The following is a 27,948-nucleotide window of genomic DNA, read 5'->3' as shown; positions in this document are numbered from 1 at the left end:
TATATGGAGGTTTACTCCTCGACTCTTTCTCTCTAGGCTGTCGTATACAAATAAAGGCCTAAAATGCCCAAAAATAATCTTTTAAAAATTTAAATGTATTGACTTCTCAAATTAATGATTTAGTATCTCAAAATATTGACTCTGTATCTAAAAGTATTTTTTTTAGCACCGCTCATTTAACAAGCAAAAGCTTTTATTACAAAACTACTTCCTTAACAGGCAATAACAACCTAAATCCATTGACCACATGGTACATTTTTATTTCGTCCACTAATGTATCACTACGAATAGGTTTCATTACACCAGAAGCATTTCGTTGTATTTTATTCAGTGTCCATGATCTGAACAGATTCATCGACCACATCCAGAGAGAGCGGGGTTACCGTTTTTGTCAGGACAGCCGTGGTGCCAGGCTTATACCTGTAATGTCCCGCTCTGAAAAAAAGCACAGAAAAGAGACAGAAAGTCTTATTTACTGTAAGTACTATACGGTTTACTCTGCACTCTGAAAGGTCTCGCAGGGCCTAGTCAGAATTTTAATATTGATACAGTAGGAGAGTTTAAAGGTGCAGTAAAATCCAGTTTGACGTTCCACACTCTTGTGTATCAAAGTATCAACACTTTATACACATATGTATTGGAAGAAAAGTTGTTTTGAAACTAAAACAAGGTTCACAGAAAAATTAAAGACATGCATTAAAAATAATTTTATCGTTTGATATATTGTTTTGATATTTTGTCATTTGAAAGATGTGTTTATCCGATTACAATAGTCTCTTTTTAACGCTGACAGTTTCTTTGAGACCGGTGATCTGAAAATTTCAAAGCAGATTCAATTATTATTTTATCAATTATTATTTATTATTTGTATTCCAATTTGGTAATCCAATCACAACTTTGATCCGAACAAAATGCTGAATACAGATATTTCAAAATTTAAGCCAAAATCTGGATCAATTTTATGCCCAAATTCGGGATCATTTGGAGCCAACCAAACAGGTTATTAGGCCACACCTTTTCCTGAAAACACCTGGCTAAACATCTGTAAGTACAAATGTAATAAATACAGACACAAAAGTGATAAAGGCTTCCACTAAGGATCAGCTGAAATTTTTGCAAGCAAACCCCTCAGAATGCAAAACAAAATTAGAATACATGTTTAAATGCCTGTGTTTTATTTTTCAGTGTCACAACCTTTTCCAATTCAAGTGTTTTTAAGTGTGTTTCCTTTTATTAGTTAAGATCTTGTTTTCAATGCCTAATTGTATTTTCAATGCCAGACTTTCACTGTCCTGGCTCCAAAGATGCCAAAGAACCTCCATAAAACCGATAATCGAGGAAAAAGAGCACATGACTGGTTCATCTGATAAAAGGTATGTATATGTTGACTCACCTTTCGCCCTTCATGGTGGGCTTGTCGTAGCCTCGCAGGTACTCCACTCCAGCCTCGGTGATAACACACAGGTCCACGTTGCTGCCTGAACCCAGGTCACAGAAAATCCCTGCGGCGATGGCGTTTTGGACGAGCTGCTTCGCCTCTTCGAGCTGAAAGGGAGAGGAGGAAGAGAAAAACATTTATTATTAACATTTTTATTAGGGCAGAGTATTAGAAGAGACCGAAAAAGGACAGGATTGAGTAGGTACTGAACACTGAATAACTAGAGATGCGATCCATCCTGTGGTGGCTGTATTGGAGGACAGGAAAAAAATGACCTAACAACTGATTTTTGTACAAAAAACCTCTTGGGGAATGCAGTGGTTTGTTTGCAATTCTGCCTTCAACTGCCTTCATCTTTCCTACCAGTGGCTGTTCTAGGTGGGAGGGCAAGGGCGGCCAGTGCCCCCGTAATATTAATCCTCGACCCCCCTCTGGCCCTCCTCGGCCCCCCTCTGGTCCCCCTAACTATGGCAAATAGTTTCATACATTTTTCACCCCACCTTTATCCCCAAAGAGAGGATATTATTCATGTGCAGTAAAACATAAAATGTAGGTTAACATTTAATGAGCATTCTTTTATTTATTGTTATGTGTATTGTTAGTCTTTTGTAGAACCAAACCTATGGAGGTGGTATGTAACACTTAATATACTGTATTTGGTAACCCTAAAATCACATGTGGCCCCAGCCCGGCCCCCTTATTTTTCCAATTATTCTGACGCCACATGAATGCAGCACATCTTGCAATATTAACGAAAGTGAAAAATATAAAATAATTGTGCATCCGCTATGTCATCTGTATCTGCTACGATACTTTATGGGTTCTTCCTTCCTCGTAGTTTTTCTCTCATCCAGCTGAAAGATAAACAACCCACTAACAAACCAACTAACCTCCTTGGCATAGATAACAAACTGACCCTATATTGTATGATTCACTGCAACATTGTCGTCCAATGTGCTTCCAACTTAGCGTTTCAGCCATCATTTCTACCTTTCTGACCTTTCCTGCATGTCTAGTATTGACCTCTGCCTGTTTGACCACAGATAAAACTGAACGTTAAATGTTTCTAAATGATCCGGAAGTATCTCGGTGGCATGATCGCTGGTCATTTCTCTAAATTCTAAGGAAAGGTGCTTCAATGCTTACTTTTTTTAAATCTCATTTAGCATAGGATACACCGGACCATCCTTTATCAAAGCAAGGGAGATATTTCCGTCTCAAAATTTCTTGCGGTTGCAACATTTAAAGCGACGCACCGTTCGGCCGTTATGGACAACAAACATATGCCTATCTTGCATTTCATTTAATATCATTTGGATTCAATATGGGTGGACAGGAGGGTGAATTTGAGTGACCTTTCCCAATGTGACAACCATTTCCTTTTACTTTTCTGCCTGTATTCCTTTTTTTTTATATTTCAATTGCAGCCTTGTTAATGAAGTAATATTTTTCACCGGGTTGTCACGTTTAGACCCTGTATGACACACCATGAGAATGCACAGAGCAAAGTGTCTAAGATGCACTTTTAGTAGTCTGTCTTCCAAACATTGTAGTTTTACATCAATAACATCCGCCGTCACATAATTACATAGTGTTTGTGCAGTCGGATTCTCTTAGTGTTGCTTTGTCTTTTCCTTAGTCCTTCCTTCACATCTTACCTTGACCTAATGACGTTCTCCATCTAGGTAAATGGAAAAAGTGTTAAGGGAACGTAAAAAGTACTATTGGACTACTCGATCGCAGCCATGCTTTTGGGTATAAACCATGTAACTGAGCCGTTGCACGTTCAGTACTACTGGGAAACGTATGTAATTATAGGCCCAACGATCATGCCAATGATAGCAGCAGCAGCAGATACAGTAGATCTAATTTGGAAGCTTACTGATTCATGTCTCTAGTCCCCTATTGCAGATGGGAAAAATAACACATTTTGTCACGAAAAACAATTTTATAGTGTAACATTTTTTCTGTGTTCTTGTATTAAGTTGTTGTTTAATCTACTTTTGTACACAGATGATTCACTCTTTTCTTTTGGGTCTTTGGTTTCTTGTTTCTGTATCCTTCTTGGTAGATATTAACACAACAGAAGCTTTCCCATACATACATCTCCATTATGATGTAATTTACAATGCACAACATGCCTTCAGTATAAACCGTATTCTTTATTATGAATTATTATTAAAAAGCAGAAGGGTGGATGTTTTTTGATCATGCAAAACAAAGCATGCAAGAATGAAATCCCCCTTCCAGTACCAGGCATACAGTTGTGTTCAAAATTATTCAACCCCCCCAATGCTGTAAATGGTTTTAGGGAATTTAGTGTACATTTGTAATTGTATTCATAATGAAATCCTACAAGGACTTCTTAAAGAACCATATGCAACTAAAATGACATCAATTGGTTTTGTAATACAGTAGTAAATGTTTATTTTGTGAATTCTTCATTGACACAATTATTCAACCCCTTAAAGACTACCACTCTGAAGAACAGAGGTTCATTGAAGTGTTTTCAATCAGGTATTGAAAACACCTGTGGATGTCAGGGAGCAGCAATAAAGCCTAATAAGCACCAATTAGGCAGCTTTAAAATGACTGTGATACTCAGCTCCTTCTAGACATTTACTGGTGTGGTTACAAACATGGTGAAGTCAAGAGAATGGTCCAGGAAGACAAGAGAAGAGGTGGTTACTCTTCACAGGAAGGGCAATGGCTATAAGAAGATTGCAAAGATGTTAAACATACCAAGAGACACCATAGGAAGCCTCATTCGCAAATTCAAGGCAAAGGGCACTGTTGAAACGCTACCTGGTCGTGGCAGAAAGAAGATGCTGACTTCGACTGCTGTGCGCTACCTGAAGCGTAGAGTGGAGAAGAATCCCGGTGTGACTGCTGAGGAACTGAGAAAAGATTTGTCGGGATTTAGGTACTGAAGTTTCTGCTCAGACAATGCCGCGCCGTAGTGAAGGCCTCCATGCCAGAACTCCCAGAGCGCCCCTTGCTGTCTCCAAAGAATAAGAAGAGTCGACTGCAGTATGCCAAAAGTCATGTGGACAAACCACAGAAGTTTTGGGATAGTGTTCTGTGGACTGATGAAACAAAATTAGAACTGTTTGGGCCCATGGATCAACGCTATGTTTGAGGGAGGAAGAACAAGGCCCATGAAGAAAAGAACACCTTTCCTACTGTGAAGCATGGCGGGGGTCAATCATGCTTTGGGGCTGTTTTGCTTCTGCAGGTCCTGGGAAGCTTCAGCGTGTGCAAGGTACCATGAATTCTCTTCAGTACCAGGGGATATTGGATGACAATGTGATGCAGTCCGTCACAAACCTGAGGCTTGGGAGACGTTGGACCTTTCAACAGGACAATGATCCCAAGCATAACTCCAAGTCCACTAGAGCATGGTTGCAGATTAAAGGCTGGAACATTTTGAAGTGGCTAACGCAGTCACCAGACTTAAATCCGATTGAGAACCTCTGGTGGGACTTTAAAGAAAGCAGTTGCAGTGCGCAAGCCTAAGAATGTGACTGAACTGGAGGCTTTTGCCCATGATGAATGGGCGAAGATACCCGTAGATCGCTGCAAGACACTTGTGTCAAGCTATGCTTCACGTTTAAAAGCTGTTATAACTGTAAAAGGATGTTGTACTAAGTACTAAGATTGAATGTCACTTGGGGGTTGAATAAAATAATAATAATGTGAGCACAGAAAAGACATTTGTGGTTATTTCATTATGAATGTTATGTTATATTTGTCTGACCTACACGTGCCTCTTTGATTTAATTGTAAGCAGGATGACTGAATGATCAAAATCAATGTCAAACCGGCCAAAACAATCAATTTCAGTGGGGGTTGAATCATTTTGAACACAACTGTATAGAGCCACTTGGCCAGCCATGCCAAAACACTTATTTATGAACTTCAATATCCAACGGAAAATAATCTCAGAATGAAATAGCACAACATGGTGTCAACATGAAACACCGCATGTTCAAGCCGGAGAGCAGAGTTCACTTTGCGGCGGGAAAAAAAATGTTACCCAGAAATGCTTGTTCGTTCCTCGGGATTGTTTTGATCCAAATCACCATCTTTTCCCTTAACTTAACTAATCATTTTAGTGCCTAACTTAACTGCCATCGCCATGGCCCCTGAAAGCACCGTCATCTGGCGGTGTCTGTACCCGGCTCACAGTCCCCTATTGGCTGCTGAACAACTGCTGCTGGTAGCCGGCGTCCTGGAGCTCTTTAGCAGCTAAATCCAACCAGATACTGCTGCTCAGATTTGATCTTTCTATGGCACTACAGCACTTTACTTGGTTTAAAATACTTCTATTTTAGGTACGTAATGATCTATAATTTATGAAGTAGCATTGATCACTTTGAAGGGGGGCATACATTTTGTCCCCACTGGGGATACAAAATAATTCAGCAGAGGCAGGGATATGTAGACCAGAAGGGGGGAAATCCCATGCACCTCCCCCGGAAAATCGCACCCTGCCACCATCCCATTAGATTACATCAGTCAGTCTCACCTCCATGTTTGGTTTGAATCTGTCCTCAAATACAGAGATAGCAGCTGAAGCTCCAGAGCCTGAAACCAGAATCAAACATTAGGAAAAAAATAAATAAATAAATATGTGTGTGTATATATATATACACACTTACATTACATTACATTACAGTACAGGCCAAAAGTTTGGACACACCTTCTCATTCAATGTGTTTCCTTTTTATTTTCATGACTATTTACATTGTAGATTCTCACTGAAGGCATCAAAACTATGAATGAACACATATGGAATTATGTACTTAAAAAAAAAGTGTGAAATAACTGAAAACTTATATTTTAGATTCCTCAAAGTAGCCACCCTTTGCTTTTTTATTAATAAGGGAAAAAATTCCACCAATTAACCCTGACAAAGCACACCTGTGAAGGTAAAACCATTTCAGGTGACTACCTCATGAAGCTCATTGAGAGAACACCAAGGTTTTGCACAGTTATCAAAAAAAGCAAAGGGTGGCTACTTTTGAAGAATCTAAAATATATACATATTCTTTCAGTTCTTTCAACACTTTTTGTTGAGTACATAATCTATATGTTTATTCATAGTTTTTATGTCCTCCATATGAGAATCTACAAAGTATGAAAATTAAAAAGATACGATTGAATGAGAGAAGTGATATATGTATATGTATATGTGATATATATATATATATATGTTATATATATGTTATATATATATATGTGATATATATATTTTATATATATACACATACTTTATATGATATGTATATATATTTTATTTATATATATATATATATATATATATATATATATATTTTATATATATATATATATATATATATGTTTATATATATGTGTTGTATATATATATTTGTATATATATATATATATATATATATTATATATATATATATATGTATATTTTTTTTTGTATATATTTATATATATATATATATATATTGTGTAGTGGGTTCATGAATGAAATACCAAAGTTGGTAGGGGGGGGCTTGGTGTGTGGGGGGGGGGGGTGGGGTGGTTGGTTTTTTTTCCTTCTTCTTTTTTTCTGCCCAATTTATACACCTACCCCGTTCTTCCAACCTTTTCTTTCCTTCTTCTTCTCTTGGCCTTGTCCCCCCCCTTTTTCTCCTTTCTCCTCCTCTTCTCCTGTGCCCCTGGTAACACAGTAAGCAGAAAAATTAAAAGGGATGAAGAAGGGCGGTTGAGAATGTTAGTATAATATTATGGAGGATTTATAATGTTAAAAAAATTTGAGAGGGTGAGAGGAAAGGGAGACGGTTTTTGTCATTTTTTTTAAGTATAACTACTAGAGGCACTATTAAAAAAAGAAGGGGGCGGGACAGGAAACCATGCAGCGGATGGAAGGACGCGTACATGGGTCTGGCTGGTCCCTAATTTCAAAACAGACTGTCATGGCTGCTCGTTCAGAATACGATCTCATATTGTAACTAAAATAGTTCAACCGAAACGTGTTTCTGAAAACATTTTAAGCGAGAAATAGGCCATGTAGTTTTGAATCTTTCTTCATTTCGGATCGACAAAGGTCAGTTTAAAAGATTTTCGTCAGATTTTGAGAGACACCACCGGCCCCACGCTCCTCAAGTGGGTGCTGCTGCTGCAGGTCACGTCACGTCACCTGCAGAAAGTCAAGTGGGAGAGAGGCTGCCCAGAGCTGGAGGATGCCCCAGCGTCGTTTATAGTCTGGTGTTTTGGATTTCACGTTACCTATATGGAAATAAAACAATATAGAACTGCCACTGTGTGCACGTTTTGTGCAACATGCATTCAATATGCTAATTTTAGCTATATGCTGAAGTATATTCTGGAGTGTTAAAGAAAAAATAAGAAACCGTACTGAACCGAAAACCGTGACCCTAAAACCATGATACGAACCGAACCGTGGGTTTTGTGAACCGTACCACCCCTAGTGTGTATATATGTGTATATATGTGTGTATGTATGTATATATGTGTGTATGTATATATGTATGTGTATATGTATGTATGTATGTATGTGTATATATATATATGTATATATGTGTATATATATATGTGTGTGTATATATGTATGTGTATATATATATATATATATATATATATATATATATATATAATATATATATAATCTTTCTCAGGTTTTTAAGTTTTGTTTGATGATTGGTCTATTTTTTTAAAGCCTGGTTCTGAGTGAAACTGTATTCATTCGTTCATTCTGTATTTTTCTGATCAAAATAACAAATCTCACAGACACCTGCGCATCCTGTTCACCACATACATAAGTTAGAGCTGGAACATTTCCAAATTTTGCTGTACAATGAAATGTCTCAGAAACAATTGCGATTAACAATAAAATTATTCCTTTCAGTCAAATTTAAAAAGATATGTATGTATGTATGTATGTGTGTGTGTGTGTGTGTGTGTGTGTGTATATATATATATATATGTGTGTATATATATATATATGTATGTATGTGTATGTGTGTGTGTGTGTGTGTGTGTGTGTATATATATATATACACACACACACACACACACACACACACACACACACACACACACACACACACACACACACATTTATCCCAGGATTAGGATTTTGGTTGGTCATGTGACCCAGATCATGTAGTAGTAACACAGCCTATGAAGTAAACCACGCCTCTTTGTTATCATCAAACTTAAACTTAAATGAACATAAAACTGACAATTTAACCTTAGGACCATAGCTAATGTTAGCAATTAATGGTGGTTAAACAAAGAGGGTGATTATGTAAAAAATAAAATTGCGATTAGACAATTATGTAATAATTGTTACAGGCCTAACAGAAGTATACAATAAATTAAACACGTACCCATGGTGACGAAAGGCAGTTTGTCGTAGGAGCCGTGTGGGTAAACACTGTACAGGTGAGCTCCAGTCACGTCGACTCCTCCAACAATTAGGGATGAACCGACATGACCCTGGTACCTGAAACGGATATCACCACAACATGCGTCTTTCATTATTCATTTATTTTATTTATTTCATCTGACCATCAGTGATTTGTGTTTTGTGTCCTTTATATCTCGGCTGCCCTCACCTGAACAGCATCTGTTTCAGCTGCCGGGTTACCATGGCGACTAGTGGGGGTCGCCCAGTGTTAAGCATGTGCAGTTCCACATTAGACGCCATGATCTGGGTGGTTATCTCTGCGTCTGCAGCCACGCCGGCCCCACAGCAGCTACAGAGCACACAGAACTAGAGCTGTAACAATTCAAATTTTGCTGTACAATTGTCTGAATCAACAAAGTATTGGACAGGTCAGGTCAGCCTTATTGCATCACCAGACCTTCCTCCACAGCGCTGTGGAGGAGGGTTTGGCTAGTCCACACAACATTCCGGGATGGGAGAAAAACGTGCTCTGGTTTATTTGCATTTGAAGGTGAGGGACTTCCCGCAGATCTTCCGGCGGATGTTCCTCATTTCGGTCGGATGTCCGTCCCCTTCCTCTTTCTTTGTGTTGGCTTTTTAAACTCCGGTGGATTTGTGAGGACTATGGTTAACTGCTCCTCAGATCTCTGCAGGATAAATCCAGACAGCTAGCTAGACTATCTGTCCAATCGGAGTTTTCTGTTGCACGACTAAAACAACCTTTGAACGAGCATGTTCCACCAAAACAAGTTCCTTCCCGAAGCTATTTAGCAGAGGCACCGTGGCTCCGTGAGGCGCTTAGCGCCGCCCATGACGATTGTGATTGGTTTAAAGAAATGCCAATAAACCTGAGCACATTTTTCTCCCATCCAGGAATGCTGTGTGGACTAGCAAGACCCTCCTTTGCAGCGCTGTGGAGGAAGGTCTGGTAATGCCAGACTAGGTCAGCCTTAATCTTCATACAGCCAGCAGCCTCAGAAATGAAGATTTAACCCTTGTGTTGTCTTCCCGTCAACCTTGAAAAAAACGATGTTTTTGACGCCTTTTTTTTTCAAAATTTTTTTCTTCTTTACATTTTCAGCGCTTATTTCTACGTCCCATATTTTTTGATATAAAACAAAAATTGAAAACGGGTCAGTTTGACCTGAAGTCAACACAAGAGTTAATATAAGGCCCCTCAAAGAGGTCAGATTACACAACTCCTTAAATTACAGCGATGACTGACCACAAAAAGCCTTGCATTTCAAAAGAACACAATGCTAAAGGTGGCAGGAAGCTGATGGAGAGAATTTGTAGTTGTGTATGTATTCAACCCATATTCTTTCTTTATTTGAAACGTGAAAAGGAATGTGAGATACAGTCAAAAGTTGGCAACAAAGCAATCAGTCACTATATGTAATAACTTTACCGACCAATACCAAATAATACCAAATACAAGTCATACTAATACAAAAAGGATTACTATGAAATACTGTTACAAAGTTAGACTGGACATTTGAGTGAGGACACTGGCAGCAGAGGGTGGTGAACACAGCACAAAAAGATCATTCAACCGAAAGGAAAAAACAAAATTGCGCCCGGAAATACTAAACCAGACCCGGGCATTCTTTTTTTTGTATTTGTATTTTTTCTTCTTCTCTGGTTGCAAGTCGCAATTAAAAAGAAGTAGAAGAAGAACTGCAATGTGTCGGACCCATAGACAGTATATAATGGACCAACAGACCCCGTGTCTCTGGACGGAGACCAGTGAAGGATATTAGAAGCACTTTTCCGGTGATCGCTAGCTTCCAGCTGAGAGAGACGACGTAGATGTGACGTGAGCAACCTGTCTGAAAGTGTGAAGTCTTCTGGTAGCTGTGCCAAAAGAAATCTCAATCATTCCCAATCTTACAGAGACGGAGAGCTTAGGTATATGCAGGCGCGGATTAATGCACAGGCTTTTGAGGCTGCAGCCTAGGGGCCCCACGTGTGCAGGGGCCCCAGATTAGCCAGACAATTTATCATTTTGAATTTACTTCAGTGCGAAAAAAAAGACCCTAATTGGCCCATAAGAAACATTTATTTTTTAATTGGCCCATTGTTTTTTTCAATTGACTCTGGGCTGGCCAAAAAACACTTTAGTCAAAAATATCACATAGACTATTTTTTTCCATACACCCCCTACTTTCAAATTGAAATGGACTAGTCCATAACGGTGTGCGGCGCGAAAGATAAACACAGTGACAGGAGAGCTGGGAAGTACACAAACAGAGACAAAGCAAGATGAGTCTAAAAAAAGAAAAAAGACGCCGATAAGTATTTGGCAACGCTGCCAAAGATGACAAACTTTTTTTACGACTACTGTTGGGGATACAGACATGAATCTGAAAAGAATCATGAAAGACATGACATCTCCTTACATATACCGTATATGTAAGGAGATAACATAGGCACAGGCTAATTATTGCTAACTAAAATGCTAGTTAACATTAGTAATTAATCCTAAACAGCTCATGTAAGTCGAAACTGCCTGAGAGCTTCTCCTGTACTATACGGTAATTCCTCTACTGTGTGACCCAATCGTTAGCCTATTGTTATAAAAGCGTCTGCTACGGAGCCATAACGTGAGCTACAAGGTAATGGAGCCTTTGATACATTGTTGTGTTTCTTTAGAAATAAACAACGGACAAATAGAGTCTTTAAACGCTTCAGATGTAAAGTTATTCGCTGTCAAAGTGACGTCAAAATGAATGCTAGTCAGTGGAATGCTAACGGGAGGTGATGGCTAGGTAGCATCAAAATGGCGCCATAGGAGGTTCGAGTTCTGAAGCGAAGCTAACCCTCTTGGTCGGACCCCTGTGTCGGCGAGCCACAAACAGAGCAGGAGACGTTAGCATGGACGTGAGTGAGCTGTTATCCCTCAAAAATGTCAGCTCATATATAGATATAGAGTGCCAAGTTTTTAACCAAACGTGGACTTCTAAGTATTTATTTACTAAAGCCGTGTGCTTAGTTTGCGGAGAACAGATCGCTGTGTTAAAGGATTATAATTTGAATCGCCACGACAATACTAAACACGCAGACAAATACAACAACTGGACTGATGCAGAGCGGGCACGGACATCTTACGCTGCAAAAGCAACAAGGCATCCAGGGATGTAGCAGTCCCACAAAATCGGCAAAAACAGGAAGCCATTTTCTGAAGGGGAGTTTATTAAAGAGTGTTTGGTGGACTCACAAAATTAATATTGAGCAGAATTGAGTTTAGCCTATTGGTCCGGGCCCTCCACAACAGTCCCTGTTTCTCTTGTGGCCCCTCGGGAAAATGAATTACGCACCCCTTCCGTAGGACAACGTATGTAGGAGACTGGCTAAATTAATTCACATAAATCTAATTAGCGCATACGGGCTACTTAGGTGTGTAGAAGCTAGCTGCTAGTCTGGGCTGTGTACATTAGGGTCTAACCCATTTATGGAGTCAAAATACGTGATTTGGCCTTGATTTGCATTATCACTGTTTATGTTTGTGAAGAAAAGAAGGATGGCCCTCAGAAATAACAATTATGTATTCATACATACATAATGTATGTATGTATGTATGTATGTATGTATGCTATGTATGTGAGAAACAGGAAGATTTCGTTGTATGTGGACATGCAATGACAAAAAAGGCATTCTCACTGTGTGGCTGTGGAATTGATCAGCAAACTCACTAGATCTTCGGAGCGATGTAATGAATCTTCATGCAGTTTTTGTCAGCCACCACCATGTCGTCTGTAGCCCTGGTGTCTGCTCCCAGGACCACTCCGTCCTGACAGACAAGGACAGGAAATACTCACCAAGACTTCCTTAACACTAAAACAGCATCCAGCTTCATTACAAACACATGTACCAACCAGGACTCTAGAGTAGCTACCTTGTTAAGTACAGCTGTTTGTTTAAAGGTCCCATATCATGCTCATTTACATGTTTCAATGTTCAAAAAACATATTTCTCATACTGTCTGTGTGAATATACCTTTATTCACCCTGTCCTCTGTTTAAGCGCCTGTCTCTTTAAGCCCCCTCTCCTGAAAAAGCCCAGTCTTCTCTGATTGGCCAGCGTGTATGGGTGTCCCACATCTGCAGTCTGAGTCTCTGCACCGTCATTGCAGCCGGGAAATGACTGTAACAGCATTGTAGAGGCCCTTTCTACCTATACATTATACAGTATAGTTGTGACATCACAACCGTACAGAAGTCCTGACGGCTTATTTAAAGGCACCGTTCCTGAATTTCTGAATGGCTGTGTGCATTTCTCTTTGGATTGAGCAATTTGATAACGTTACAGTGTTTATATAAAAAAAATTCTCACTTTTTACAATATGGGACCTTTAAAGCAATGTTCTATTAAATAACCTATATTTCAAAAGAAATACCAGTGTTCCTTTAGGCGCCAGGTTTCAGTCAGTCTTTGTGTGTCTCTCAGTGAAAACACTGCAGGCAGATCCTCACCTTGTAAACAACCCCAGCAATGGTGGTCCCTGTCTTTCTTGCACTGGGAGCTTTGTAGCCAAACTCTGACAAACTGGACTCCAACACTGCATTCCTGGAAATGATGAACGCGCATGAAACAGGCAGACAGACAGACAGGTGGACAGAAAGAAAGACGATTCATATTATATGTTGAAAAATGTGGATCAGTGTATCCCAAAGGCCAAGACGAAATGTCTTTTGTCCCCAACTCAAAGATATTCACTTTACTGTCCCAGAGGAGAGAATAGACTAGAACATATTCACATTTAACAAGCTGACATCAGAGAAGTTTGATTTGTTTTCAAAATGATTCAAACTGATTCATTGATTATCAAAATAGTTGGCGATTCATTTAATAGCTGACAGTAATCAATTAATCTATGCAGCTCTAATCTATGTTGAAACTATGTCACTTATATAATCAGATGATTACGGGGTGTGCCTTAAATCAACACTAATGTGTTATATTTCATGAGATTATCATATTTTTGTATGGAAAAACATTTTCTCTGATAAATGTAATGACATACTGTACATATCTGTCTATATGGTTCATTCAGAATATCCATATTCAGTTTTTCTTATTGTATATTCTGCTAATACACTGCATATATCTATATTATTCTACTACTAGTATAATGTCCCTGCTACTACATTGCACATATCTGTACGTTGTTCATACATTGTTCATATTACCTAGCCATATTTAGTCTGCTTTTATAACACTGCAATATATTTCTTGTCCTGCTTATGCACCACCTGTCTATACTTGAATATCACATTGCACTTTTCAGCTTTTTTTGCACTTCTGGAGCATTTCGTTGTCTTTTTACTTCTGCACAATGACAATAAAGTTGAATCTAATCTTTTATATATATATATATATATATATATATATATATATATATATATATAAAACGTTCTTTTTACTTCATCTTTGTAGATTGAGCGTTTTGAAAGTATCAAAACTTTATCATTTAAAAAAATTATAAAAGCAGGTCGACCTGCTTTATAATTTCAAAAAAATACACAATATGGAATCTTAAAATCAATGTTCTATAAAATAACAGGCATATTAAAGGAGGAAAAGTAGAAAGTTCAACCACTCCAGTAACCAAACCTGCTCGTATTTCCGCCATTCCTCTGGCAGTGGCCCTGTGTGGTTCTTTACCTGCGGCTGTTCTCAAAGCAGAAGCCCCCCCCCGTCTGCTGCTCGCAGGGCTTCAGACTGTGCAACATCTTCTGATCCTAGGAACACACAAGAGATGAAGATGAAGCGGAGGGCTGATTCTGAATTAAAGATAAAAAGTCTTCAACATAAAAGCCTCGTCAGGCAGTGTGTCAGCGCTTTTCATAGGCTTTTACTTTTACTTTCACTTCTTAACAACAAGCCAAGCCTTCCTGCTCTCCACTGTAGAAAATATCCACATTCACCAGACATTTGAAAGGGTGATTTTTATATATATATAGAGAGAGAGATGTCAGAGGAGTGAAGAATTTCCACTTTTCTCCCACTTCAGTTTGTTTTAATAATCCCACACAAAAAATAATACTCAGATTTGGCCGTTTTTTTTAACTTATGTAGGCTACAGGTTCTGCCCTCAGTTAATTTATTGAGGGCATTTGTAAGTTGATTTGTATGAAAGAAAACCGTATACATCTCGTTCTGCTACCCATTAAGTCACTCACTTTCAGGAAAATAAATTCTTCTAAGACTCATGAGCCACTAAACTGAACTGCTGAATTTTATTACTGATATTTTTTACAGTGTTATGGAAATTGGAGCTGGAACCTGTTTCTGGAGGCCTAAAATGTCGGCCCTGTGATCTGGTTTCAACATTTCTCATTGCTTTTAGTTAGATTTAGCTTAAGGGACAAATAGATAAGCTGATAATAAATATGTTTTAAAGTAACTATTCAGAACTTTTAAATGTTTCTGAAAATGTGTAATCTGATGATTATAAATGACCTGTAACAGCAAACGAGACTAACAGTAAATATAACGCAGATTTTTCTCTCAAAGTCACAAAATTTACTGCAGGTACACCAGCTCTACAGTCACACATTCTGATGGGTCACAGATTTCGGCTGAACACCGGGAGAATCCTGTTTGAGTATCCAGCCAGGTAAAAAGGGAGAAGGAATTGATGCAAATAATCATATGTATTGTTTGTTTTAAATTATGGAAGATAGGATGCTGGATGGTCTTACAGCAGACTGTTGTAATGACCAGGAGAAGAAGAACTTTAGACCAAAAACAGCTCCTTCCTTGGAACATACTGATCTTGTGATCTACAGCACTTCATGAAGGACTCACACTGGTTTGTTCATTAGTTAAGTTTCTTATTGTTTTATTAATTATTTGTTTTTTGTTTTTTTGGTATGATCTGTAGCCTACTGTTTGTCTAGTTCTAACTTGTATTTTTTGTGAAACTTTAATAAAGCTCTATTAAAAAAAAAAAAAAAAAAAAAAAAAAGGGAGAAGGAGATTTCTTTATATGTAGCAGCTGTCAGTACCTAGTATATACTGTCTATGGTCAGTACCCGATCCGTTCCACCTGCACAATCCGTTCTGCGCATGTGCAAGATGACACGTATGAATAAAATAAAAGTTGTTTAATGTAATGATTGGGAGAAGACCGCATGCACTGTGTAGATTGGCTAAAGATAAAGGTGGGTGGGCATAGAGCAGGTTGTTTACATCGCACTGATCCAAGATCAGCTTTCTAAGAACGGGTTGAGATTGAAAGAGTGGAATTAATTTGTAACTGATCCCCGGTCAGATTGGGTTGTATCAGCGAGTGAAATTGTGGAAAAGGGAGAGAAAGAAGCGGCTGCTATAAAAAATGTCCCGCGAATAAATAGCTTTTTAAAAAGAGCTGGGAATGACGAAGAGGAGGATGTCGAGGAGCTAGCTAACGTTAGCTTGGAAGAATCGCTGCCTTCTACCAGCTACACTCAGCCACAGCTAACGGTGGCTAACGTTAACTTTAGCGAAGTTGTTGTGGAAAAAGACAGAGATGAGGCCGGTCATCAGCATTACAGAACAAGGTAATGGCCCCTCAGGTACTACCATCATCTCTGAAGACCCTGAACTACGGGGACCGATTACAGAGACCGTCCGGGAGGAAGTTATACCCAGAGGGATATTAGCCTTTCAGAATCGGCGGCTAAATATCCAGCATCTCGGAGGGGGGACGAGGCTGGCGGTAGAAAGACCCGCTCCCTCACTAACGAGGCACTGACCCGACACCTTCACAACGGTGAAACGGTACCACGGGAGTGGATTCTATATCACTGTCCACCGGAGACATTTGTTGCGTTGCCTGTAAAGTTCTACCAACACACAGCAGCGCATCTGTAGTAGGGTTTAGCGAGCTGCTAGAGCTGGACTTAGAGGATTTGATCTGCGACTTTGCAAAGAAAAAGACAAGAAATTAGAACTTCTAAAGGTAAGAGCTATTATGCTATCTGTAAATTGAGTAGGTTAATATAATCTGTTGTGACCGTGTGACCAGATAATGTACATATTTTGTTTAGTTTATTGAAATGCTATGCATATCAGACGTATTGCATCATAATTTTGTGATGCTGCTATAGGCCTGTGTGAGACTTAGTGGTCAAGTGCAGTAGCCTATATGTTGGCTTTTGCAGTTTGTGAAGTTGCAGCTGACTAAGTGACTGTTATTTAACAACCTGCACTCAGCTGTGTTGTGTGATGGTATTGTTGTATCTTCAGTCAATCACGTTTCAGAATTACTATTGTGCTTTCTGCTTGGGTGATTTATAGTGAATACTATATCGCCATAGTCTTGAGCCATACAACGCTTTGGTATGATTTAATTAATTGTAACATTGTCTTGTGATGTGTGAGTCAGATGGCAGTACTTGGTTTATTGAACTGGAAAGGCATACTTGACGCCTGCTCAGCTGGACTAGTCATTCATCTTTTTATTATTTTTTATTCGATAGTGACAGTGGATAGACAGGAACGGGGGAGAGAGAGAGGGAATGACACGCAGCAAAGGGCCGCAGGTCGGATTTAAACCGGGCCGCTGCAAAGGAATCTTTTGACCAGTAGTGATTGGCATGTGATTTAGTGCCTATATAGTTCGCTGTGCAGTATATAGCAGTATGTAGCCTACTTCATGGAGGGGGGTGGTGGGGTGGGGAGGCAGAGGTAGAGTTGTTCTGCGCACCCCCCCCCCACGCCAGCACCCCGCACCCCCTGCTGGAAATGACTTCCCGCGCCTCTGACGTATGCCATGACGTAGGCGCAGATGATAATGCTGCGTTCATTCCACCACCACCTTGGAATAACGGCACCGCTTCCACCTGCACGATCCGTTCTGCACATGCGCAAGATGTTCACATGCTAGCCTCCAGCTAACGTTAGTTAGCTAATAGCTAATTCGGCGGACCGCTAGGTGATTATAGCGGTCTGCCGTTAGCCTCCCCCGGGAAGCTAACGTTAGTTTAGCTAACGGTTAATTCGGCGGACCGCTAGGTGATTATAGCGGTCTGCCGTTAGCCTCCACCGGGAAGCTAACGTTAGTTTAGCTAACGGTTAATTTGGCTAACCGCTAGCTGATTGCAGCGGTCTGCCGTTAGCCTCCACAGTTAAGCTAACGTTAGTTTAGCTAACAGCTAATTCGGCTAACCGCTAGCTGAGACAGCATGTAAACTTTAAAAGACCCTCAAAATAAAACTTGAAAATAAACGTTAACATATATAACAGCTGTTACGTCAGTTCTACTTTACTTGTGCTCATTTAAAATACAATCACTCAATACTTGTCTTTATTGTTATTACTGTAATGTCTTAATTTAGCTGTAGCTTGCTTTCCCCATTAAGTTTAACTTAACGTTATTTTAGACTGAATCTAGCTGCAGAAACAACGTAACCAGTGGGGCGGTGCCTGTTATTTCGAGGTGGCATGAACGCAGCATTATCATCTGCGCCTACGTCATGGCATACGTGTCATCTTGCACATGCGCAGAACGGATTGTGCAGGTGGAACGGATCGGGTACTGACCAAGCCCCCAGGAAGAGCACCATGTCTATATGCCAACATGGGCTTAGCGGATAACGGTGGTACTGCACCCCATGGCCCAGAAAGACTTTTCACATAGACATTACATGGCGAAAGAAACGTCTATATTTCAGCGGATCATTTGTTTCGGGGTATATAACTTACCAGCTTGAACAATGAAAGGGTCCTTGTTTAAAACGTTACGTTTTTAACATTTTTAACATTCACTAGAAGCGAATACAGAATTATTAAATTTGAAATGATGAACGCACATAATGGACGCGAGCAGACACACGGGACTGCGCACGCCCGCTCACATGACTGTTCTGCCGAGCTCACGTAGCTAGCTGTAATAATGGATATAGCTAGTGGTTGTAATTAATCATGTGTTCTACTAATACGCCCATGGTATTATCTTATAAAGTTATGATACATCCGAGGGATGTGTGTATGTTGTAAAGCCTGTTATGTGGATGTAACGTCATTAGCGTTTCCCAAATTGGCGGGGCTAGCAGCTAGCTAGGTAGTTGCTAACATCAGGTTTAGCTAGCATGGCTGTATTAAGATCATGCCTACATAACGTTACTACAGACATATTGATTACATCGCCCTGGTTCTCTCTTATGATCCATCCGAGGGCTGTATGCTGTAAAGCTTGTAACGTGGATGAGAGATGAAGCCGTGGATGAGCTCTGTTCACGAAACTGCAGGCTAACTGCTAGCTAGCTAATAGCACGACATAAGTATTAAATGTCCTTGGTTGTCTAAATACATCTATCGTTTATTTAGCTAAGCATGTAAACGACCGGGAACAACGAACACACAATGTTTAACGTTAGTGAATATTTAATACAATCAAAACGGCGAGTTCCTGAGTTCGCCACTTGTAGGAGAGATGCTCATGAACGATCATGTTGCTACCGGTTGCTAAGACAACGCAAAAAAATTGTTGCTAGTGCGCGTGTCCATCGTGACGTCATGGGCCAAGAATGCGGAAGAGCCGAGTTCCATGTTGTCTTAATCATTGACATATATATTAATGGACCAATAGACCCTGTCACTACCCAAAATGAGTAGAGTGCAGCTTTGAGTTGCGCATGCTCAGATTTAAACGGTTTACGGCATAACGTGTCATACCCGATGTTAACTCACATTTGCACTCGACCAAAGCCGAGTCAGACCGGCTTTGGTCGAGTGCAAATGTGAGTTGCGCATGGTCAGATTTAAACTGTTTACGGCATAACGTGTCTTACTGAAATTTGTGAAATCTGTAAAATAATAAACTTTTCTCTTTACATACAATAACAGAAGATGGAAATCATTTCTAAAACGTTTTAGCTATCTATGATTGTTTGGTTGCTAACGTTAGCTCAAAACGCCATTAAATTGACAGTCTTTGTGTCTGATTGCTAACTTGTAGCTAGCAGTCATTTCAAAACGTTTTAGCTCTCTATGATTGTTTGGTTGCTAACGTTAGCTCAAAACGCCATTCAAGTGACAGCCGATGTTGTGTTTGATTGCAAACTTGTAGCTAGCAGTCATTTCAAAAACGTTTTAGCTATTTATGATTGTTTGACTGCTAACGTTAGCTAAAAACGCCATTAGCATCTAGTAGGCTAGCTACTTGATGAGCCTCCACCGGGAAGCTAACGTTAGTTTAGCTAACGGTTAATTTGGCTAACCGCTAGCTGATTGCAGCGGTCTGCCGTTAGCCTCCACAGTTAAGCTAACGTTAGTTTAGCTAACGGCTAATTCGGCGAACCGCTAGCTGAGACAGCATGTAAACTTTAAAAGACCCTCAAAATAAAACTTGAAAATAAACGTTAACATATATAACAGCTGTTATGTCAGTTCTACTTTACTTGTGCTCATTTAAAATACAATCACTCAATACTTGTCTTTATTGTTATTACTGTAATGTCTTAATTTAGCTGTAGCCTGCTTTTCCCATTAAGTTTGACTTAACGTTATTTTAGACTGAATCTAGCTGCAGAAACAACGTAACCAGTGGGGCGGTGCCTGTTATTTCGAGGTGGCATGAACGCAGCATTATCATCTGCGCCTACGTCATGGCATACGTGTCATCTTGCACATGCGCAGAACGGATTGTGCAGGTGGAACGGATCGGGTACTGACACAGACCCCGTTGCTCTGGACGGAGACCAGTGAAGGCTATTAGAAGCACTTTTCCGGTGATCTCTTCCTTTACTGCGCAGCCTCCAACTGACAGAGACAACGTAAATGTGACGTGAGCAACGTGTCTGAAAGTTGTAAGTCTTCTTGTAGCTGTGCCAAGAGAAATCTCAATAATTTCCAATCTTACAGAGACGGAGAGTGTAGGTATATGTAAGGAGATAACATAGGCACAGGCTAATTATTGCTAACTAACATGCTAGTTAACATTCGTAATTAAACCTAAAAGGCTAATGTAAGTCGAAACTGCCTGCGAGCTTCTCCTGTACTATACGGTAATTCCTCTACTGTGCGACAGTAAGTCACTTGGTTATGACACAATCGTTAGCATATTTTTACAAAAGCATCTGCTACGGAGCCATAACGTGAGGTACAAGGTAATGGAGCCTTTGTGATACCTTTGTAGCAACAAAATGGCGCCATCGGAGGTTCGCGTTCAGAAGCGAAGCTTACCCCCTTGGTCTTAATGCGCTTTTGAGCACTTTCATTGGAACGTACGGGGCTTCCCGCCGATCACTGTATCCAGTTCTCTTAATACATCCATGGTACTGACAGCAGCATTAGATTAGACTTCATGGCTCTCTCTTAGCCAATCACTGCCGCTGGTTGCTTTTTTTTCTTTTTTCTTTTAAAGTGGACCTTTTTGCAGTTTTTATTTTGTATATAATTATGAGGTTCAAATACTTCATTTTGGTGACTTTTTATGCACTGATTTGTGCTGGATTGGCTTGCCTGCTGGTATCTTAACGAGCACACTTTTTGATGTAAAGAAAATATTAGGGTACTACAATGTTGTTAAATTGCTTACCAAGATCATGTACCACCTTTTTTTAGTCCAAACGCACACACGCCTCCCAGATTTTGCTATGAGTGCGTAAAGTTAGTTGCGTGGATTGTTGATACATTAGATGTTAGATTGTTACCAGTTAACACATTCACAGAAGTGGTGCTTTCAACAAGATTAGGGCTTCGGCCTCGTTTAGATCATTTTTATTTGAGGGGGATTCAAATTATTGGCCGTCGTTATTTTAAAAGACAGTTGTTTATTACAACAACAAAAAAAACTAGTTAACACAAACTAGTTGGCCTGTACTTATTGCAGCAGCAGAAATGCTCTCCATTCTTTAAAAAAAAACATCTTGATAAATGTAAATCCTATTTGATTTCGTGGTCTCAAAGAGACGGTTCCATTATTGGCTGAACTTTTCTTTCAAAGATGGAGAGCATGTCGAGATTCATTTACCCAGCTCATTCTATGTCTCTTCCAAAAAAAATGCAATAAAAGCTATAAAGCAGGCTAACTTTAATTGTATCTGGAAAAGTAAAACACACTTTATTAAGAAAGGAACTATGGTTATAGGATACGAGGAAGGTGGTCTTAAAGCCCTTGATATTGATTGTATTAATGCTGTTAAAATAAATTGGCTAAGATCCGTTTTTGAAAAATCAAAACAGCTTTTGCAGACCTGCCAACATGTACGCATTTTGCGTACTCGGCACGCATTTTGACCCTTAAGTACGCTTGTACGATTCGCTGCTCTCTAGGTACGCATTTTGTTATATCTCGCATTTCTCCGGTTTCAGTTTCTATGCAATCTACATCTATGACGTTGATTCTGCCGCTGAGCAGAGGAGTGAAAAGCTTTCGGCCAATCAGAGCGCTGCATTTTAACCCTCCGCCCACCTGCCCCTCCTAGCCAAATGCTTCGCGCGTTTAATTCAATTCAGTCACAGTTCCCCAGCAGCCAGGCTGTCCGGATAACTGTAGGCTTGCATGCCATGGCTGAACCGCCTCAAAAAAAGGTTTGGAACGATTTCTTAACGGGAGAGATGGCCTTTCCTCCACATGTCCAGTACAGACAGTATATAGAACCTCCTCACACGTTCTGCACCGTGTGCAAGACAGACATCGACATCAGTCACCAAGGGGCAACCGGTAACGAACACAGTCCCATAAACAAATACTCCCCACCCCCCGAAACATAATGATATTAAAAAGAAATGGATGATGGGTCCGTGTACTTGGCGGCCAACGGATTTTCGTTTTGAAAGGAAAAAAACAAAAACGAAAAACGGCCAGTTTCCCAATTACCATTAGTAAATAGGAAAACAAAAAACGGAAAACAACCCATTATTCGTTTTTTGTTTTGATATTAAAAAACGGAAAACGAAAAACTATCTCGTTATCCGATTTTCTTTGATGTGTTTGTAGATGGAACTCGGAAATTAAAATGTGTGTATGAAAATGAGAAATTTTGAAAATGTTTTCGCTTCATTATTATTATTATTAGACTATGATGGTTGTCTTGTTGTGTAGACTCATTTTTGATGAATGAGAGCAGTCAGCGCTAATCTCCTGTGACCACTTCATAATAAAAGTCAACTTGTGTTTCGCCACAAGTCCCTGCTGAGCACACCAGCTCCGCACACTCCTCTCAGAAAACCCCCGTATCGTTCCAAACTGTGAACCCAGCACAGCTGCTATATCCCCACAAGACATCCCATTCTTTCGGTTTTCTAATATAAAACTAGCATATTCGTCTAAAAACATTTTTACGTCCGTATCATTCTAACTGTCCATGGTCTCATTGATGTCCAAATGATTTCCGGTATGCAGCGCCACTAAACTACGTTCCGCGCTTCCGGGGTTACGAAAAATGAATGAGGAATAAGATTTATACACACATTTTAATTTCCGAGTTCCATCTACAAACACATCAAAGAAAATCGGATAACGAGATAGTTTTTCGTTTTCCGTTTTTTAATATCAAAACAAAAAACGGATAATGGGTTGTTTTCCGTTTTTTGTTTTCCTATTTACTAATGGTAATTGGGAAACTAGCCGTTTTTCGTTTTTGTTTTTTTCCTTTCAAAACGAAAATCCGTTGGCCGCCAAGTACACGGACCATGATGGGAGTAACGCGTTACAATTCAGTGGTTGAACTGACTGCAGAGATACATTTGCGACACGGACATTATTTTCCGGAGTTTTTTACGCTGCGTTACGCAGCGAGTTGTCCCGTCACCGTTCCCCGTGTGCAGAGCCAGAACCAGACGGTAACTGACAACATCTGTGTCCTGTCAGTGGCGACAGCAATGTGACGAGCAACTGACACATGTCGAGAATTAATGTTTAGTCTTGCTACACGTAATATTAAATTAAATCAGCGGTGGAAAGTAACTATAGCCATCGGTATACTACCGTCGGCTACTTTGATTCAATTTTAATTGGATATTTTTCATTTTCTCCTACTTATTAGGCTACTTCTAGTCCACCACAATTCAGAGTCAAGTAGGCTATTGAACGTTTTACTGAACTATTTATTGTATAGCTTTAGTTACTTCGCAGCATCATATTAATAATACAAAATAATATAAATAAATTATGATGTATTAAAGTGGATAAAGATGAGACTTTGTTGTGGTGAAATTTACAAGCTACCTGCCAAGAATACTCCCGCTTTTATTTTGGTGAAAGTAACTCAAAAGTAACGCAAAAGTAGTCATTACAATTCAGTAACAGTAATATTATAATATAACTAATTACTCTCAAATGACAGTAACTAGTGATCAATAATGTATTACATTTTGGAATTAACTTGCCCATACCTGGTGTCAATAGGCTAGCCTATCACACCTGCCATCCTTCCCATTAGTTGGGGGCAGTTAGAAAAGCGGTGGAATGGCTAGAAAACTAAAAGGTTTTAGAAAGGCCAGGTGCTGATTAACGTAAGATAAAGGTAATAGTTAGGCTATTTATGTGATGTGATGGCAACTGACATAATGCAATGTCACCCATGTCAAATTTTTAAAAGCATATCTAAAATATCTGACCCATGTTATTTATTAGCCTATAATTGTGTCTCTGTCAGGCTTCAATCTCTGCTTTTTTTAGTAGTTGCTTTAAGCCTATTTAAAGTTGCTTTATGAGTAAATCATTACTTAAACTACTTCATTTCCCGCTACATGTTAACCTAGTCTAACTCTCATCTTTAACACAGAAGTACTTAGGCATATTTATTAGCGCTCTCTGCCTCCTGTTGGTTAGACTAACAAATATATGGGCACAAAATATTGGACAGGATATAAGAAAACATTTGTATAGTAGTTTCACTATGCGTACAGCCGTTCATCCACTCCTCTACACAGTAATAATAATTTATTGTAATCTAGAAGGTACTGATGAGCCAAACAATGTATTTTCAGGTGGAAGAAGTTTCTATGGGCTATGCCTCCTGTACGTTTATTTTCAATTAAATGTTAGGAGTGATAGCAGTAATTGTATAACATTTATGGTCTACTTGTATATGGTTATGGAGTAACTAATAAATCTTCCATCCATCTTCGTCCGCTTACTAATAAGTAACTAATAAATCTTGATTGGTGAAATTATATTATGTAGAATGTTGTTAAGTATCTCATAGGTTTCTCATTGGTGATTGGCGGTGGGCTGTCGGTGATTGGTGTGCGCGCCGCTGGGGATGGGGGGGCGGGGTGTACTCAGAAAATTTCTTCAAGGTTGGCAGGTCTGCTTTTGGTTCCACATTCCAAACAGCATTTTCATGAATTTAGGAGGCATCAAACTCCTTCTTAGATGTGATTATGATCTGAAAAAGCTCCCTATCAAATTATCCATGTTTCATCAGCAGATATTGCTACAGTGGGGCAAAAGTTGTGCAAGTTCTCCCACTTAAAAAGATGAGAGAGACCTGTAATTTTCATCATAGGTACACTTCAACTATGAGAGACAAAATGAGAAAAATAAATCCAGAAAATCACATTGTAGGATTTTTAATGAATTTATTTGCAAATTATGGTGGAAAATAAGTATTTGGTCAATAACAAAAGTTCATCTCAATACTTTATTTACCCTTTGTTGGCAATGACAGAGGTCAAACGTTTTCTGTAAGTCTTCACAAGGTTTTCACACACTGTTGCTGGTATTTTGGCCCATTCCTCCATGCAGATCTCCTCTAGAGCAGTGATGTTTTGGGGCTGTCGCTGGGCAACAAGGACTTTTAACTCCCTCCAAAGATTTTTTATGGGGTTGAGATCTGGAGACTGGCTAGGCCACTCCAGGACCTTGAAATGCTTCTTACGAAGCCACTCCTTCGTTGCCCGGGCGGTGTGTTTGGGATCATTGTCATGCTGAAAGACCCAGCCACGTTTCATCTTCTAAAAGTTCTATTTTGGTTTGATCTGACCATATGACATTCTCCAAATCCTCTTCTGGATCATCCAAATGCTCTCTAGCAAACTTCAGACGGGCCTGGACATGTACTGGCTTAAGCAGGGGGACACGTCTGGCACTGCAGGATTTGAGTCCCTGGCGGCGTAGTGTGTTACTGATGTTTTGTTACTTTGGTCCCAGCTCTCTGCAGGTCATTCACTAGGTCCCCCCGTGTGGTTCTGGGATTTTTGCTCACCATTCTTGTGATCATTTTGACCCCACAGGGTGAGATCTTGCATGGAGCCCCAGATCGAAGGAGATTATCAGTGGTCTTGTATGTCTTGCATTTTCTAATAATTGCTCCTACAGTTGATTTCTTCACACCAAGCTGCTTACCTATTGCAGATTCAGTCTTTCCAGCCTGGTGCAGGTCTACAATTTTGTTTCTGGTGTCCTTTGACAGCTCTTTGGTCTTGGCCATAGTGGAGTTTGGAGTGTGACTGTTTGAGGTTGTGGACAGGTGTCTTTTATACTGATAACAAGTTAAAACAGGTGCCATTAATACAATGAGTGGAGGACAGAGGAGCCTCTTAAAGAAGAAGTTACAGGTCTGTGAGAGCCAGAAATCTTGCTTGTTTGTAGGTGACCAAATACTTATTTTACCGAGGAATTTACCAATTAATTCATTAGAAATCCTACAATGTGATTTTCTTGATTTTTTTTTTCTCATTTTGTCTCTCATAGTTGAAGTGTACCTATGATGAAAATTACAGGCCTCTCTCATCTATTTAAGTGGGAGAACTTGCACAATTGGTGGCTGACTAAATACTTTTTTGCCCCACTGTATATTGGAAAATGATCTACAAGTATAATTTTAGTCCCTATAACACCCCGCTGTGGAATTGTAGGTATGTGGTATTTAGAAATGAATCTTTATTCTACACAAGTTGGTTAGAGAAGGGAATATGGTCTGTAATATATTTATTGGATAACACTGGAAACTTTGTATCTTATGAGTCTTTTTGTTCAAAATTTGAGTTAAATGACAAACGGTTTGATAAAGGTCATGAAAGCAATCTCCCAATCTATTATAGACCTTTTTCACAGCAGACATGTTGACATGTCATAGTAGGAACAGCACAGGTGTACTCAAAACCATTACTGATGGCTGAATTCCACTTAGGAGAGGTCCTGGTATTAAACCATTACTGATGGCTGCATTCCACTTAGGAGAGGTCCTGGTATTGTGGATGCTGACTCACTGAAATAGCTTACTGGAATGGAACTCAGCCATCGTTAAGGTTATCAATTTCAGCTGTGCTTTTCCTACTATGATAAGTCAAAATGGCTGCTGTGAAAAAGGTCCATTGTGATGTCTTATAACTCTTCTCCAAGCAATGTAAATCTGCAGCTTTCTAAACTTTTTGTGAAAGGACATCCTCTCACTAATGCTGAAATTGCCCAATGTTGAAATCTGTAAAGCCTCTGTTTGGTTTGTGATCTGGTTACAATTGTACAAATGTGTGTGTGTGTGTGTGTGTGTGTGTGTGTGTGTGTGTGTGTGTGTGTGTCCCTTGCTGTGCGCCTCAGCAACGACTATAATTTCCCCTCCCGTAGGTATGAATGTGTTTGTATTAAGACTATAGAAATAAAATATACCTGTCTTTTTAAACTGAACCACGTCTCTCACTAATTGTTTACGAACCTGTGTCCTTAAACCTCCTGTTGTCCTAGGGTCAAATTTGACCCGTTTTCAACGTTTCAACATCAGAAATTTGGGTTACAAATTGCCCAAAAACAACACAGATGGTTCCATACAACGCTCTTTGCAAGTAACGTTAAGGATCAGGAATTTTGTTTTGTTTTTTAATTGAATTTTACAGCATTTGAAAAAAAGTTAAATGGTTCCAAAACAGTATCCTGACTATTTTGATAATAAGACTGTTTGTAAACTTTCACAGTCTGTGATTATCAAAATAATTCATAATTTCAGCTTTTTTAAGAAAGAAATATGTATAATTTCCTATAATGAGGTTTATAGATTATGAATTCCAGAAATCAGTGTAAAACTAGTGGTAATAAGATGTTAGTGCTGAATCTGGTGGGAGAGGAAAAAAAGCAACAAAAACTTTGAAAAAGGGCTATTTTAAATTTTTACGTGGGAGGACAAGTTGCA

The 27,948-nt window shown here is 39.4% G+C and overlaps 1 protein-coding gene across 1 annotated transcript; it reads right to left on the bottom strand.

The window, feature by feature from the left end:
* Window positions 1–235: 235 nt before the first annotated feature.
* On the bottom strand, window positions 236–14,749 carry psmb10 (proteasome 20S subunit beta 10). Its single transcript, XM_039780888.1, has 8 exons — window positions 14,549–14,749; window positions 13,357–13,450; window positions 12,577–12,674; window positions 9,054–9,194; window positions 8,826–8,941; window positions 5,967–6,025; window positions 1,394–1,545; window positions 236–435 (listed from the first exon to the last, which is right to left on the bottom strand). Exons 1-8 carry the CDS (start codon window positions 14,614–14,616, stop codon window positions 324–326), a joined length of 840 nt encoding a protein of 279 aa, XP_039636822.1. The 5' UTR covers window positions 14,617–14,749; the 3' UTR covers window positions 236–323.
* Between the last annotated feature and the right edge of the window lie 13,199 nt (window positions 14,750–27,948).

Source organism: Perca fluviatilis, chromosome 17 (genome assembly GCF_010015445.1).
Source record: "Perca fluviatilis chromosome 17, GENO_Pfluv_1.0, whole genome shotgun sequence".
Classification (NCBI taxonomy): Eukaryota; Metazoa; Chordata; class Actinopteri; order Perciformes; family Percidae; genus Perca; species Perca fluviatilis.
This window is presented reverse-complemented; position numbering and strand designations above follow the sequence as displayed.

Coding starts and splice junctions, on each gene's coding strand:
- psmb10 (XM_039780888.1), bottom strand. CDS start 14,616: ATGTTGCACAGTCTGAAGCCCTGCGAGCAGCAGACGGGGGGGGGCTTC. Junction 6,026..8,825: donor ACTGCCTTTCGTCACCATGG/GTACGTGTTTAA, acceptor TTCTGGTTTCAG/GCTCTGGAGCTTCAGCTGCT. Junction 436..1,393: donor CCCACCATGAAGGGCGAAAG/GTGAGTCAACAT, acceptor GCTTTTTTTCAG/AGCGGGACATTACAGGTATA.